Raw genomic sequence first — 17,196 nt, 5'->3', positions numbered from 1 at the left:
AGGTCCACATGTGTCTTTAAAGTGAAGTCATTGGTGGACTTCTCAAGTGAAGTCATTGGTGGACTTCTCCAGTCGGATGTTCTTTGCCCGCATCAGACTCTCTATTTATAGCCAAACGGCGTTCCTCGTGCCCTCCGCCTTCTAAACCAGTTATTCCCCTTTTTCTGTTCTGTCCTGGGCAGTGATGTGTGTTCGGTGAGTCAGCAGGTATCAGTGGGGCTGCACTCACAGGTGAGTTATGGTGGTAAGTGGGTGTTACACCCTAGCACTACTGTTCCTACTGCTTCGGCTTTCACAGATGGTAGAATTAGATCTGGGGACAGGGAGCTCCTGCTGGGTTGTCAGAGCCTTATTTTGCCAAGTCATTGAAAGCAACCAACAAAAAGCTGCCGTTTCTAAAATTAAATATATTTTCCATCACCCCTCCAGCCCCTCCAAAATCAGGAAGAATACCCAGAATAAAGGTTGTGACTTTTAAGTTCAGCCTCAAGAAAATCGTGTCTGTTTTCTCCTTTGCTTCAGACAAGTGAAAATGTTGATTTCGTCTGGGGTTGTAGGAAGTGGAGGAACTGGTCAGTTTCTTGAACGAAAGATTCGGTGTCTGTATTAGTCTTTCCTAGTGTGTCAGACCCTCCGTGGTGCTGCCATCTAACCTGCCTGCTGTGGTCGGGGTGGTCCTGGAATGTGTCGCTCTCCTGATGGAGAAGAATTCTCGAGACTCTTAGAGTCACTCATTCCCCTCTTTGAGCACCTGCCACATGCCAGGCACTCTGAGCGAGGTCCCAGATGAAAAGAAGCCAAGAAGGAGTTCTTGCATCTCAGCAGCTCCCTGATGGTCCAGCTTCTTCTGCTTTCCCTTGAAAATGTGTGCAGATTTTTATGGAGACAGCTGCCACGCCTGCTCGGAGATCACTTGCCAGCAAAATCTTTACTCATATCTTACTTCTGGCCCCAAGCTGGGCTGAAACAAGATCACCATTGTGTTTCTGAACTTCTTGGGAGAATCTGCTCTTAAAGCAAAGGCAGGCCTTTCTATCATTCAGGAAACCTGCATCTCTGTTACCTACTTTTGCACTTTTGCTTTGGTATGTGAACATACTTTAATGAGTGATAAAATGTGTGCTGGTTTTAACATGAGGACTTCCCAGATGAAGGGCAGCCTCCTCCGGGAGTCCTTCGGCTGAGCCTGTGACAGCTGTGCATTGTCAACCTCCTGGGGGTGGAAACAGATTAAAAAATAACCCACAGAGTAACTCATTACAATGCTAATTCTTTCCAAACAACCAAGACCTAAGGGGTTATTAGATTTAAAGTAGATACAGTGCTTTATTAAAAATTGTTTTTTCTGCTACAACTTATTGGATGAGGTGCTTGAGGGAATTGAGATGACCTAAAAAAATCTGAAAACCACTAGGTTTGGTGAGAATGGGCACCGGATGCCATGTAAAGAAATAGACACAAATTCCATGTAAAAGGGACTTTCCAACACCTGCCTGTCCCAGGGAACCAGTTGTGGACACTTTCTTTCTGTTTTATTCCAGTGAATCTGTTAGGAAGGGTGTGCTTTATTTTTATTTTTTCAAATTGAAGTGTAGTTGATTTACAATATTGTGTAGAAAGGATGTCTTTGAAGGAAGAGTGGTGGGCTCCGAGTCGGGTGTGCATCCCGTGAACAACCTAATCAATATTTCACATGAGGGAGGCATCTGATACCCTTTCTAGCCCGGAAGGGCTTGCTGCAGTTGCCATGGAGAGGTGGGTGCTGGTCTCAGCTGTGCGACAAGACACTCAGGCCCTTCAGGAAGAGAGGGCGGGAGCTCAAGGTCATTTAACCTCAGCTTGAAGAGCCCTGTTGGTTGTGAAGAGTATTGATCAGTTTCTTTATGGTTTCCCGTATTGTAGTATGTCTACCGTTTTAAACTGTTCCGTATTCTTTTAAGTACTGTGTTATTTCAGTCTGAATTGGCTTCCTGTTGCAAAATCCTTGTTTTGTATGTTGGTAAAATTAAGATGTAATTTACTGACTAATTGTAATATTATCATGAGATTCTTCATAGTAGGTAAAAGATCAAAATACTACAATATACGTTTGCCTGACAGGGGCTGCTTTCATTTGACAAAGCTTGATGGCCCTGGTTTGGTTTCGACAACATCTTGAATTTTTTTTTAAAAGCTAATTACAAAATGTGTCACATGTAATTTAAATTTTGCAATCTTTTACATGGATTTCACCTTACAGATTAACCCACAAATGAACTTTTGAGATTGTTTAAAAATTTAATCTTTATATTTCATAAATGTTATGAGAGCACAAATAACATGGGTTTTTTTTTTTTGCTTTTCATACTTTATTTATTTGTTTGTTTATTTTGCTACAAATAACATGTTTTTGAAAAGCGTTTTGCTCCTTTTTGTCTGCTTTGGTGCCTAATACAGTGGGATGTACTAGAATCCTAATAAACACTTAACAAATGTGCTTTATGTTGAAAATTGAACTATCCAGTCCTTAGGAGTTTTTTTAATGTTTATAGTTTCTTAGTCCCCAGAGTAGGGTTATGTGATACCTGTAAGTTCTAGAAATGATAAGTTTGGTTGATGTATCAATTGGTTGCTTTTAAAGTGGTGGACGTTGTGCTAACTATGAAGCTTAACACACACACACACACACACACACACACACACACACACACGAAATGAATCCGTGGCTCTGGCACCTAAGGCAGGTAAGTCGGGTGAGGTATGCTAGCGTATGAATTAGGTCCAATAAGTTTTATGGTATGATGCTGCATGTAGCTAGCCTAGACTATGCTTACAGGTGCCCTTTTGCTAAGTTTTAGTGAGTTCTAGTCAAAGAGAAAATATATGTTCAAAAGGAGCCAGATGCTAAATTGGGGCTGTATGTAAGTATACATGTGAATTTGGGGGTTGTCTCCCCAGCCTGAGAGCCTCTTTTGGGATTCTAGCATCAAAGGCAAGCAGAGATGACTTGACTTGGGGTCCTCATGTTAGGGCTTAGACCCTCCCATCTGGGGTTCAGCTTCCCTGGAGGCTGGCTTCAGTGAGGGGAAGGGGAGTGGGTGAGGGGACCACCCCTCTTCTGGGTGTTGCACATCGACTTGTAGATTGAGCTCATTTAGTCTTGTCGACAGCTGCCTGAGTAATCTGTAGTAATTTACAGGCAGGAGATCTGAAAGTCCAAGAATTGGATGCTTTTTCCCTAGGTCTTATGGTCCCTAAATGTGGGATCAAGGTGCAAACCCCGATCAGTCTGATGCCCAAGGTCACACTGTGTGACGGTGACCACCAGCTGCTGGAAGCTGACACAGCTGACTTGGAGGGTGTTGTTCTGCTGACTCCTAAACAGCCTGCTCTCCATCACTTCCCTGCATTGTGAGTGTGCAGACACCATGTTTCTATCAGTGATTCCTCCTTCCTCATTCCTTTTTGATGGGGTTGCCAGGGAAAGCATAGGGATAGGGAAGGGAAGGGAAGGTTGACTTCTGCCCAGGCCCAATCTGATTGTGTTTTTTTCCCTCTCTCTGACACTCCCCATTTTCAAATTGTGGTCCCTGACCAGACCAGGCTTCTCTGGGGATAATCAAGTCTTTATCACTGGGGACCAGCCCAACCCTGACTAAAGTCCAGTAGAATTACTTCCTCATGTTTTCTGTACACAGGCATGGGATGGGTGAGAATCCCTGATTTGATGAGGCCAAACTGATCTCCGTGAAATGATGGAGACCCGATCTGTGCCACAGAGAGCTTGTGGGATGTAGACCTGTGAGCCTTCGTTGCAGCACAGGACGGGATAGCCTCAGTGTTAAAGAGTGACCTGCGCAATTTGAATTGAGAGGAAGGAGTAAGTGATTCTGGTGAGGGGAGAGTCCAGAGCGTTTTCATAAGAGCTAAGCCACATTCACTGGATCTCCTCTTTGGAAATTTTGATCGTTGGGGCCTCAGGAAGAGCATTCCCATAAAGACGACATGGAGATTGCCTTAGTATTTATTGCTCCCTAACATATTACCCCAAAATTTAGCAGCTTAAAAAAAATCCCGAACATTCGTTCTCTCTCACAGTTTCTGCAGGCCAGGAATCTGAGACTGGCTAGCTACGTGGTTCTGGCTCATGGCTTCCCACGATGTTGCAGTAAAATTGTTGGCTGGGGCTTTAGCCGTTCTGAAGCTTGACTTGGGTCGTCTTTGGCAGGAGGTGTCCTCACTCCATGGGCCTCACAGGCTGCCAGGGACATGGGTTCCCTCAGAGCAAATGATCCCAGAGAGAACCCAGGAGCTGTGTTCTATAGTTCAGGCAGACCGTCCCTGGTACCATGTGGGAGGGGACGACTCAAGGTGTGGCTACCACCCATCGCTGGCCGCCATCTTGGGAACCATCCTGTGATTCCCCTAGAGATGGCCTGGGAAGTAGTGTGTGTTGAGAAAATGCAGAGCCTCTGGGAACAGAGAGAGGTGTCTGGGAGGTGAAGTTGATGATGTGTGAGTTCAGATGGGTAGGAGTGGGATGTGGAGCTAACCTTCAAACAGCTTAGTCTAGTTGGGGAATTTCATTTTATACATAACTATGACCCCAGGTGGAAAGCACTATGCATACAAAGGTACAGATGACAAATATGGGAGTTCAGAGGTTACCACCAGCTGCGGAGCTAAGTCACATTTGTAGGTATAGAGGTGGGGTTCGTGTCTGAAGGAAATGGTCCAGGTGTTGTTCACAGTGGGGTGGTGTGGCTCATCCACACTGTGTAGCGCTGTGGACTGCTGTGGGCCTTCCTCTACACACACACAAACGTGTTGTCCTTGACAGTGTCTTTCTTGGCTTATTCTTCCTGCCAGGATGACAGAATTTGTTATGAATACTGGATTTGAAGGTAGAAGTTGAGGTGGCCTCACCAGTTGGTATGGTAGGGTTGACCCCACCAGCTTTTTTTCGGTTTTTTGAGTGGTGCAGGAACAGAGGATGGTAAAAGTGTCTGATTTCCTAGAGTGTGGTGACTCTAACCATCTTATTTATGTGGTAGTGTGTAGAATCTGTTACCGTTTGTAGCCAAGCCACAGAGTAAGTGTGGAATTGTGTGTGTGTGTGGTGTGTATCCAAGTGTGTGGCGGTGTTAGGTGTCCTGCACTGTGGGTGTTTTCTGAAGCCCCAGCCATTGTTACTTACAATGGATTACTTCTCAGAGATTCGTTAATCTCTTTCAGGCTACTTAAGGCTTAGTGACTAATGAGCAAACCCACTAAATACTACTCTGTTCCTGAAAAATGAGTTAACGTTCCTGGAAAAAATGAGCTGTTTTCTCCAGTTAACCAGGTGGAGCCGGGTGTTCCCAGTGGTTCAGGTTATATTAAGCACTTGGTGAGTAAGAAATGATGTGATTCTGGAGACAATTAGACGTTTAAGTAATTAGAATTTATATCGCATTTTAATTAAATGTGTCTGACTCTCGCCTGTCTTCCCAGCCATTTGGGCAAGGCCCAGGTCCTTCTCCTTGTCAGTCAGGCTCCCCTGCTGCTGTTGGGGTGACCGCAGGACAACCTGGGATGCGAGCTTTGGAGAGGGTTCACGTTCCTGACGCCAGACAAAGAAAAGCCTTTGCATCGGCCGTCTGTGGACCACAGCTGGACCAGTGCTGACACCATCTCCGGGGCCTCGGCATAAAACAAAGGCATTTTGTTGTGTCCAGAGTATGAATAGGTTTCTTTTCTTCTTTTCCAGGCAGATATGAAATTGGAGTTGCTTAACGGTCACGCAGGGGCTTCTCACTGCGCTGGCGGTGCACTGCTCCCTGGAGGAACAGGGATAGAGGGTCAGTCCAGGAAAAAGACTGAGTCAGAAGAGCTGGGCTGGGGACCCGCCTGGGTGACTGTGTGGGGCAGGTGTACACCCCTGAACTTCACTTGTACACGCCCTCTATACCCATCCAGATGCTGGGGAGGATAGAAAAAAGCTGTGTATTTGTAAGCCATGAGGCACTATCCAAACACAAACTGCTGTTATTTTAATAGTTGTACTGAATTTTTCCCCCAAAGGAAAATTTTACCTCCACCCTTTAAGTTACATATGCCCAACACTGGGTGATTATTAACCGTATTAATCTCGATCACATACTGTACAGTTTTTGGATAACATGAGTGCTTTATAATTTTAAATGTTCTAAAGTTTGCAAGTCTGAAACTCTGAGAAAAAGTTTTTTTTCATAAAAGCACTATCCTAGATCCAAATGGGTACAGGGTTTCCTTCTGGGGAGGTGAAATGTTCTAAAATTAGATCCTGGCGATAGTTTCACAATTCTGTGCCTACTAAAAACTACTGAATTGTACCCTTTCTAAAGGGTGGATTTTGTGGTTTGTGAATTATGTCTCAATAAACTGCTATTAAAAGCAAAGCAAAACAAAACACTGTCCTAAGTGTTAGCTCCCCAAATCCCATCATTGCCCTTCCTCCCCGGTGTCTTGGACATAGTAGCTGTTCAGTGCATACAGGTGACTCACGGTATTTGAGATCATCCACGTTGCACGGATGGTTGAGTGTGGAAGTAGGGGCTGCAGTGGCGGAAGTAAAACTCCAGGGGGCGGTATCAGGACAGGATGGGCTCCTGCCCCTATAACAGGTCCCCTGTCTCCCGGGGAGGGGCTGGTGCAGGTGCAGAGGCAGGCTTTGTAGGGAGGGGGTCCTGTGGCAACAGATGGCAGTGATGGTGGACCTTTGTCAGGGTGGCATGGGAGAAAGAAGAGGTACCACAAGCGGGTGAGGATCTGGGTGGGAGGGGCTGCAGGTGATCTTGGCTGTAGGTTAGACATGAGTCTCATGTTTGAAAGTCTGGGGTGCTAGTATTTTATGGTCCAGATTCTGGTTACATTGGCCTTCTAAATCAGGAAGCCATGTAATGACAGAGTGGGCTGACGGCCAGAAGAGGCCGGATTTGGGGAAGCTGGGGAGGGGGGATGCGGTGAGCCACAAGTTCTTAATTTTCAGAGTGTCCTTGAGTTGCCAGTTGAAGAGGCAAGAAATTAGGTGAGGCCGGAAGGCAGAACCCAGGCCTAGATCTGGCAGCTGCCAAGATCTGCTAATGAGCTCTGGGACTGTGGTGTTTGGTGGCCTTTTGGGGTTCATTTATAGTTTTTTCATTTGTGTATTCTTCTTATTCTGATAAATCTTCACGAGGAGTGTATTTTCAATTCCCTAGATGCGTAGGGTCCTGTACTCACACAGAACATATCCAGTGCCTTTTCAGATTGGTGATTGCAAAGCATAAACCACTCTGAGTTTTGCTCCAGCATCTGTAAAAGCTGCACCTGCAGAAACTGACTACTAAATCTTATGAAACCACATTTTCCTCTTCAAAGGGCATTCAGAGTCTCTTCCTGTTGGGTTTTATGCAGTAAGGATTCAGACAAGATTTTATCACTGTTGGTATCTTATTGTCAAAGACAGTCACCTGTTTAACATAGTCTTCTACTGAGAAATACTTAATTCTGAAGGGCCAAACTAGCCTGTCCCTCAGAGGACAGCAGTAACCAGGACCATATTCACCCGGGACTACTGGGGAGTCCTGCTTCTGAGGCTTCTAACCAACTCATTTTCATACTTACGAAAAATGATACATGCTCAAGGTGAAAGATTTCAAACAGTACAAAGGGATATGCAGTTAAAATCAAATGCTGTCATCCTCAACCCATTTCCCAGAGACAGCTGTCTTGACCACACTCTTTGTATGCCCTTCCGGAAATTTCCATGCAGGTAATGTGTATAACCATTAAAAAAATCCAAATGGGAACACGTCATGCACATTACTCTACACTTTGATTTTTTTTTTTTATTGAAGTATAGTCAGTTTACAATGTTGTGTAAATTTCTGGTATACAGCATCATGTTTCAGTCATACATATGCATACATATATTCCTTTTCATATTTTTCTTTTTTTCTTTCTATTTTTTGCATTCTTTTTTTTATTGATGTATAGTCAGTTTACAATGTTGTGTCGCTTTCTGGTGTACAGCATAATGTTTCAGTCATATACATACATGTATTCATTTTCATATTTTTCATTATAGGTTACTGTAAGATACTGAATATAGTTCCCTGTGCTATACAGTATTAACTTGCTGTTTATATGTTTTATATATAGTAGTTAGTATCTGCAAATCCAGAACTCCCAGTTTATCCCTTCCCACCCCCTTTCCCTCCTGGTAATCATAAGTTTGTTCTATGTCTGTGAGTCTGTTTCTGTTTCGTAAATAAATTCATATGTAGTTTTTTTTTTCCCGATTCCACAGATGAGTGATATCGTATGGTATTTTTCTTTCCTTTTCTGACTTACTTCACTTAGAATGACGATCCAGGTCCATCCATGTTGCTGCAATGATTAATTTAACCAATATGGATTTTCTTGGATGTTTTCCCTTGTCTAACACAGATGGATTTTTTTAAACAGCATTATTGAGGTATAATTTGCAGTAAATAATTACTATAGTTTACCTTAAAAGTTATTAGTTTTAAGTGTACAGTTCAGTGACTTTTAGTAAACTTAGAGTCGTGCAGCTCTCACCACAACCCAGTTTTAGAACGTTTCCATCAGCCCAGTGCCTATTTGCAGTCACTCCGCATTCCCACCCCCGGGCAACCACTAATCTACTTTCTGTCTCTGTGGATTGATTTTACTCTTTTTAACTCCAACTGGTGGTCCATTTCGTGGAAGTACAGAAACGTGTTTCACTGTCCTCTATCCTAGCATGTTCCATTTTTTGCTGATGTTTTATTTTGCTGCCTTCCTACTTTTAAAAAACTTGACACGATTGAAAATTTGCCTTTGAGCCAGACTTGGTAAGAGTGATACGGGGATTTTAGCGAGGGCTGTGTGTGGATTTTCCAGTGGTATGACTGGAAGAAGAATTTTAGGGCCTGGTAATTAGCTGCATTTGAATAGAAGCTACCTTGGGGTTGTCCTTGATTAGAGAGAAGCCTAGGCATTAATGTGTCGTTTATGACCGTGGGGAAGTAAAACTAAGACCACACGTGATTGGGGCTGAGGGAAATGTATTATTTTCGGTTCTTCCTTTTTCACTTTGTCTCTAACTAGGAGGATTTCAGGAGGAGTTGCTGAGTGTTAGGAGTACGTCTTAGGGTGCACTTTTTACACTGCGTGTTGGAACCCGTTACTGGGTGTGCATTCTGACTGGCTGGTGTTTTGTTTTGCTTTGTTTTGTTTTAAGCAGGAGAACAGAATTATACTAAAATGCCTTGCACGTTGTAATGGTGAGCATTACTTTCTGAAAATTCAGTTTTAACTGTCAGTTGTGTGTGTCTGTGTTTCTGATGTAAACAGCAATGTTGAAGAGTCAATACCTTGCAGCATTGTGCTGCACACCAGAAACTGACACAACATTGTATACTGGCTATGCTTCAATAAAAATACATTAAAAAATAAAGTCAGTGCCTTAGGCGTTAGAGGTTCTCAAGTCAGTCAAGGAAACAATCGTTCTATTCAGGCTTCCTCTCCCTCTGAGCTGCGCGAAGAGTTCTCCCTAGGGACAGGTAGGGTGAGAAGACTAGGATAGGGTAGTTCACTGAGGGAAAACGTGTTGGTTTTTGGCTGGGAAAATGAGCCAACGTGTCTTATGCCATTTGGTGTAGATGATCACTACATAGAGCAGCTGTAAGGAGATGGATGGCTGTGAGTGGCCACTGAGCACCGTGTCTTTAAGAGTTAAGTCTTCTTATAGGGGTCCCTGCAGGGTACCGAATCCCAAGGAAGACTGAATGTGGCCAAATCCCAACACTGTTGAGTTGGAGTTGGAGGAAATGCACTGTTTAGCATTGGCCCATCGACTCTTGCTACGAAACCTTTATCCACCCACAGGTTAAAGGCTCAGTGCCATGAGACTCTCCCCCACCTGCTACTTAAGTTGCCAATCGCAATTCAGGCTTTCTGTACTTCTGACCAGTCAGCTGTAAATTGGGGGTTCCCACAACCCCCTTCTCAAGTTCCGTAATTTGCTAGAATGGCTCACAGAACTTAGGGAAACACATGCATACATTTACTGGTTTCTTGTAAAGGATATAATAAAGGATAGAGATGAACAGGCAGATGAAGAAGGATGTGGGACAAGGTATGAGGAAGGAGCGTGGAGTTTCCATGCTTCCTCTGGAAATACCACCCTCCCAGCACCTCAGTGCGCTCACTAACCTGGAAGCCTCCTGAACGCTTTAGTTTATGGATGGTGCCTCCATCATGTAGGCATGAGTAAATATTAGTGAATATTAATTTAGTCTTCAGTCCCTCTCCCCTCCCTGAGGTATTGAGGGTGGGTCTGAAAGTTCTAAGCTTCTGATCATGGCTTGGTCTTTCTGGTGACCAGCCTCCATCCTGAAGCCATCCAGGAGCCCACTAAGAGTTGCCTGGAACATGCTTAGCATATGCACCCAGTATGCATGTTAGGGCTCTAGTTCTAGGCTGTTTGCAACAACTCTATAGGAGTAGGTAGATATTAGCCCAGTTTTACAGATGAGAAAACTGAGGCTTATGCTGGTGAAGAAACTGGTCAAAGGGGAGCCAGCCAGTGAGCCGTGGGGCTATCACTGATACCCAGCTTGGCCTGACTCCAGGCACTCGCTCCTTCCTTGAAATCAGCATTCAGAAGGGAGTGGCACGGTATAAAATGTTGAAAGGGACACTCTACATGGCCAGGCTTTCATTCTGTTCTGATGGAGAGGTCAAAAGCTTTATAGACAAGCAAAAGATAAAAGAGTTCAGCACCACCAAACCAGCTTTACAAGATTTTTTTTTTTAATGGAAATACAAGGGATTGAACCCAGGACCTCATGCATGCTAAGTGCGAGCTCTACCACTGAGCTATGTTCCCCCAGCCCCCACCAAGAAATGTTAAGGGGATTTCTCTAAGCAGAAAAGGCCACAACTAGAAACATGAAAATTACAAAAGGGAAAACCTCATTGGTAAAGGCAAATATACAGTGAAGGTTGGAAATCCTCCTCGCACAAAGCTAGTAGGAAGGTTAAAAGACATAAAAAAGAAAATCATCTATATCCATAGTAAATAGTTAAGCGCTACACAAACAAAAAGATGTAAAGTATGTTGTCCAAACCAGTAGAGGTTGGAGGGGGTAGTAAAAATGCAGGGTTGTGAAAATGTGTTTGAACTTAAGCGATCAGTAGCTTAAACAAATGATGATTGAAATTCACGGACAAATGTTAATTTTACATAAGTGCCTACAGTTCTCCAGCTACACTCATTCCCTTAAGGAAGAGTGTTCCCTGTGAGCCTCTAGTTGCTGAGAATAGCTGTGTGAGCATTGTGAAAATTTTTCCAAATTAAAATTTGGTCCTTCGGTTCGTTAATTCCTTTCAGGGTTCTGACAGTCAGGTGCATTTCTTCCCTCCTGCAGAGCTCTCTTTAAGCTCAGTCAGCAAATTGGAAACATTTAGCTGGGGCGAAACCTCTCTGTCTTCCAGTGACCTCAGCGTAGAGACCACTGTGCCCTTAATACATTGTTAATACTTGTAGACGGCATGGCCTGGTTTCACTTCCTTATTACTGAGCAGTTGCTCTAGACTCTGTTTATATGATTGTAATTCCAGACTCTAAGTGATTATCACATTGGAAAGGACGGGCAGGTGTACACCTGTCGTGACACAGCCAGTTCTGTCTCCCGTCTAAACTTGCTTTGTGAATGGCTAGGAATAGCAGGAAGACAAAAACAGACACCGAAGAAGCAAAACCCTTTGGCTACAGAATCTGTCTCTTATTTTCCAAAATTGATATTCAGAAGGTGCTAAGGTCATGTACAATGACGAGTATTCGACTTTGCTTAACCCTTCATCCTAAGGCAAGCATCGGGCATCATCTGGGGCTTGTCCAGGCCCCACCCCAGATCTGTTAAGTCAGAATCTGTAGTTTTATATGATCCCAGGTGGTTTGTGAACATTAAAGTTGGAGCAGGACTGGTTGGAGAACCTCAGCCTGAGCCTGTAATTATAGAAACCGCCCGCCTCTGTGAGGAGGGACCATAAAACTTAAACTCTACTCATAAAATGACAGATTTGTTTATTGTTGTTAATTATCTGGATACGTGGCAAATACTGACCTATTCTATTATTTTCTGGTGCTCTGGTGGAACCTCTTCGGTCTGAGGACAGGAGTGGCAGGAACACGTCCCAAATGGAACAGAGATGACATCACTGAAATAGACCTTTTGACACGTTTTAGTATCCATTCCCTGCCCTCGCCCCCTCCCTGGGATAGAGAATTCAGGCATTCTTGAGATTTCTTGACAGGTTCTGGCTTTCCCAGTTCAAGGCTTAACCAGGAAATATTTGGAGATAGGTTGAGGGGAGGGGATGAAGCATCATTCTCATTCTAATTCTCATTCTTGCTCTTTAATATTTCAAAAAACATTTCTCAGAGGAAAAAACAGGCCCCTGGCCTGTTTACTGGACAGGAACTCAATTTCAGTTATTTTGAGAGAGCAGAAAAACACTCCACCCAAAATGTTTGGAGCTCCTGCCAAGTGAGAATTTCTTTGCAAGTCAACAGGTCAAGTAACGAAGCCGGCTGGAACTCATTTATCACTTAAAAGAGTATTTGCATTTAGGTCGGAATAATTTGAGTAGGTTTCCTAGTTTATGCATGTTTGTTTTGGAGAAGGGGTTTCCAAAGAGGGTAGTTTTCCTTACCATCCTTATCACACAGTGCCACGTGGGCTTTTCCCCTTGGGTAGGGGGTAGAAAATAAAGGGAGAAAGTAATGGCATTCCATAGGGAGTATTTCCTAAAATCCTAATGTAGATTTATAATTTGAAGGCTGACATATTTTTAAAAGAAAGTCAAAATTATTCAGTGTAGAAATTGAAGTCTACTCCTGAGTCAGGGATGTGGTCCCCGAACTGCCTCCTTTATCTCATCCATCACACACACTACAAACGCCCATACAGACCAGCCCACCCCACCTCATGCTCACTCACTTCTAGCCTCTCTTCCTTCCACTGGCCTCTGCTCCCGCTGTCGGTCTTCCACCATTGCTCTGACCGAAATTTCTCTGCAGGATCACCAGGACACCAAGTCCAGTGGCCTGTTTGTAAATCTCTGTAGCATTTGGTCATGTCCACTTTCTCTCCTCCCATTATTCCTGGGATATTGGCCACTGAAGGTTTTCTTCCATGCTTTTGCTTCTTGGGAGCACTTGAACCAGACTACCTGAGTTTGAGTCCTAGCTTCACCGCTTATGTGTTTGGGGCAAGTTACCTAACTTCTGGGTGCCTCAGTTTTCTCACCTGTAAAATAGGGGTAGTAAAAAAACCTACCCCACAGAGTTGGTGTGAAATGCATAGGAGAATGTCTGGCACATAGTAAGGGTTCCTTAGGGGTGAATCGTCATCGTCATCATCTTCACCACCATCATCACCATCATCACTGGCACCATCACCATCATCACCACCATCACCATCATCACTGGCACCATCAGCACCATCACCACCATCACCATCACCATCATCACTGGCACCATCACCATCTTCACCTCCATCATCACCATCATCACTGGCACCATCACCATCATCACTGGCACCATCAGCACCATCACCACCATCACCATCATCACTGGCACCATCACCATCTTCACCACCATCATCACCATCATCACTGGCACCATCAGCACCATCAGCACCATCACCATCGCCATCATCACTGGCACCATCACCACCACCATCAGCACCATCAGCACCATCAGCACCATCACCATCGCCATCATCACTGGCACCATCACCATCTTCACCACCATCATCACCATCATCACTGGCACCATCAGCACCATCACCATCATCACTGGCACCATCAGCACCATCACCACCATCACCATCACCATCATCACTGGCACCATCAGCACCATCACTTCTTGCCCTTTGCAGGCTCTTTGGCCTGCTTCCTAATTGCAGGTGTTCACTGCCTTTTTTCTTTCTTTCTTTCATAGGACCTCTCTTCTCTTTGGGCTTTCCCTTGACAGTCTTGGGGTTTCCCACACTGATATCTTTGGCCCTAACCTTTTTCTAAGCCCCAGAGTTTAATTTTTAACCACTGGCTAACTGTTTACATTCAGAAATTTTCTGAGCATATAAACCAAACCTGCCCCTGTGAAATGCATTCTCTGGTCATTTAAAGTCTCCCCACTCCCTCCTTCCATCTTAATGAGTGCCATCATGGATTTTCCCAGCTCCTGCTGGGGAATCACAGTTAATACTTGGTCTTTTTTTCCCCTACACCCTAGTCATCCACTTGGACTCCAGAACCTATGGATGGCCCGCCGTGGCATTTGGCAATATGTCTTTGCTTTTCTCTTCTCACTGTTGTTCCCTGGAACACACCCTCTGTGTTAGTTTGCTCCGGCTGCCATAACAGAATATTGCAGACTGGGTGGCTGAAGCAACAAAAGGTTATTTTCTCACAGTCCTAGAGGCTGGAAGTCCAAGATCAAGGTGCGGGCAGGGTTGGTTTCTGGTGAAGACTCCCCCCTGGGCTTGCTGTGCCACCTCCTCCTTGTGTCCTCCCAGAGCCTTTCCTCTGTGCACCTGCTTCCCTGGTGCCTTGTCCTTTCTTAAAAGGACACCATTTCTGTTGGATTAGGGCCCCGCCCTACAACCTTATTTAACCTGAATTACCTCCTTAAAGCCCTGTATCCAAAATACAGTCCCACTGGGGATTAGGGAGTTTTGTGGGGGACACAGTTCTGTGCACAGCACCCTGGGTGCTGCTGGTGGCTTCACTGATTTCCTCCCTCCCCCCTGTAATCCGTGTTCAGAACGATCTTTTGAAAGCACAGCTCTGACCCTCTCTGGCCCATTTCTAGTCTACTTGACACAGTGCCCCTGGCTCAGATGCCATGTGAGGACTCCTGCTGTGAGACTCCTGGGCTCTGTCCTTCAGGGCTCAGTTCCTTACATTTGTTCTTCTGGAAGCTGGAGATAATGTTGCTAACCCCATGTTGCTTAGAGCTAAGGATGAAATAAATGCTAACAAGTAACTGTTGTTTTGTTGTTGTCAAAGTCCTGGTCACTCTCCTTAGCTGGCCGTTCCAAGTCCTCCATCACTTTGTTACTCCGTGTGGTCCCCCGCCTGCAGCCTCCCCTCACCTGGGTCTTGTGGGTGATGCAGCCCCTGCAAGTGGTTAGATCCTCAGGTGATTTGCATGTGACATCCGGGCTCCTCACCTGGTTCTTAACTACAGTCCAGCTTTCTCCTGCTTCACAATGGACGCCACAATGGAGCACCTAGTTTCAAAATCCAGCTCCTTTACCTGCTGGCTTCATGTGGGTGTGGAGGTTTACAGACACCATCTCTACTTTGTTTCCACCTGAAAAATGGGGACAATCATAGCACTTGAAGATTAATTGAGATATGTAAATAGTGGAACTTCTACCTTTGTGATTTTTAATGGGATTTCATGTTTAAAACTAAGTACATTATTGTGTTCTTGGTTCATGGTACTTGTTTATTTTGTTTTTGAGTCAAGGTGTACTTCTGTGGCGCTGGCGGGGAAATGATGGTGGTGGTAGCAACCCCGCAGCCTCCGTGCTCTCTCGGCCTGACCATGGAACAGGGTCCTCCTGGCCTTCCTCAGGGAGGATGTGAGCAGTAAAGGGTGGGACGGTGAATCTCCTTTTACTGCGGAGGGTCAGTTCGTTACTTCTCCAGTGGCAGGTGCAGAGAGTCCTTCCAGGTCTCAGAAGTGGCCAGGAACCAGAATGGGCCTGTGTGTCTGATCTGTGACAGGAACTCAGTCCCTTGGTGCCACTTCAGCCTGTTACGGCTGTGAGAGAGGCCCTGCATCTTTCTGCTTAACCCCAAAAAGTGGAGTTCTCCGTCGGTTTTTTAAAAAAACCTTTCCAAATTGACAGAAAGACTTCAAGAATAAACAGCATAACAACAGGTGAATACTCTGCGAGATCACTCACCCACTGCTCATGTTGTAGCCCTCTTCTTCATTGTTCTCACACGCGTAGTGTTGTATTTTCGGAACCGCTGGAGGGGAAGCTGCCTGCATCACAGCCCTTTGTCCCCGAATCCTGCCATTCGTATTTCCTAAGGAGAGGGTTGTTCTCGTCCACAACCCCAATACGGTTTCAACTTCACCAAATTCAGTATTGATACAACACTTTAATCTAATGTGCCATTGTATTCTGGTTTTTGAGAACTGACCCAGTCATATCCTTTACAGAATTTCGTTTTTCTCTTTGGTTCAGGACCTGATCTAGGATCAGGTATGACTTCTGGTTGTCATGTCTTTTTAGATTCCTTGAATAGGGATCCTTTTCACAGCCTTCGTGGCAGCGACATTTTGGAGGAATGCAGCCTTCTCCTCTTAAAAAAAAAAAGAACGTTTCTCATTTGGGGGCCTGTCTGATGTTTCTGTATGATGATTCAGGGTCTGCGTTCTTCATCTGAATACCTCGCAGTGTTCTGGGTGTCACATTCAGAGACTCGTGTCTGCCAGCCTCCTGGGTGATGGCGATGCTGATCATCCAGTAAAGGTGTTGTTCAGTTTCTCCTCTGTGTGGTGACTGCACTTTTCCATTCCAATACCTAATTAATCTGAGGAGGCTCTACAAGTAAATTTTTGTGTATGTTAAATAGCTTTTACGTTAGATTATCTCTTAAAGTCTTTCAAAATTAGGGAGACCCTACCCGGGCATATTTGAGCGCTGTGTCAATAGGCAGGCAGAAACTTCATACTCTTTACAGTCATTTGCACTTACACCATTTCCATCTGCAATAACGTGAGTCATCCCGTGGGCTATTGCTGTGAGTGTGCACTTTACTGGTTGGCTGTTAACTTTTGAGCTGCCCATGGGTGCCCTCTGCTGGCACTGTGGTGCATACGCACCTTTCTGGAATTTCTCCTGCCGGCTTTCTCTTTTGGTGGGTTGGTCTCTCCAATCATTGCACAGTTACGGATTGTGTAGTACAAACAGTTTTGGAACCTGATTTGTTTATTGACTGTATCAAGAATATCTTTCCCTGTAAAATACGTACACTTCTACATCATGACGTTAATGTTTGCATAATTTTCTGTTACATGAATGTTCTATTTAGTATTTAAATAATCCACTTTTGCTAGGCATTTGTATATTTGATTTTTTCCATTTCATGTAGCACTAAAATGAACATTCCTTGTAG

General features: G+C 44.6%; 1 protein-coding gene across 4 annotated transcripts in view; it reads left to right on the top strand.

The window, feature by feature from the left end:
• The window catches only part of TPD52 (tumor protein D52), a 211,216-nt gene that overhangs the window by 72,572 nt on the left and 121,448 nt on the right, over positions 1–17,196 (top strand). Inside the window, exon 1 of one of the 4 annotated variants that reach the window (XM_045514128.2) lies at positions 5,720–5,819. The exons of the other annotated variants lie outside the window; for them this stretch is intronic. Within the exon in view, the coding sequence (XP_045370084.2) occupies positions 5,735–5,819 (85 nt within the window). The 5' untranslated portion in view covers positions 5,720–5,734. Of the gene's footprint in view, positions 1–5,719; positions 5,820–17,196 lie in introns of those variants that run through there. 4 annotated transcript variants of the gene reach the window in all.

This window comes from Camelus bactrianus, chromosome 29 (assembly GCF_048773025.1).
Source record: "Camelus bactrianus isolate YW-2024 breed Bactrian camel chromosome 29, ASM4877302v1, whole genome shotgun sequence".
Classification (NCBI taxonomy): Eukaryota; Metazoa; Chordata; class Mammalia; order Artiodactyla; family Camelidae; genus Camelus; species Camelus bactrianus.
This window is presented reverse-complemented; position numbering and strand designations above follow the sequence as displayed.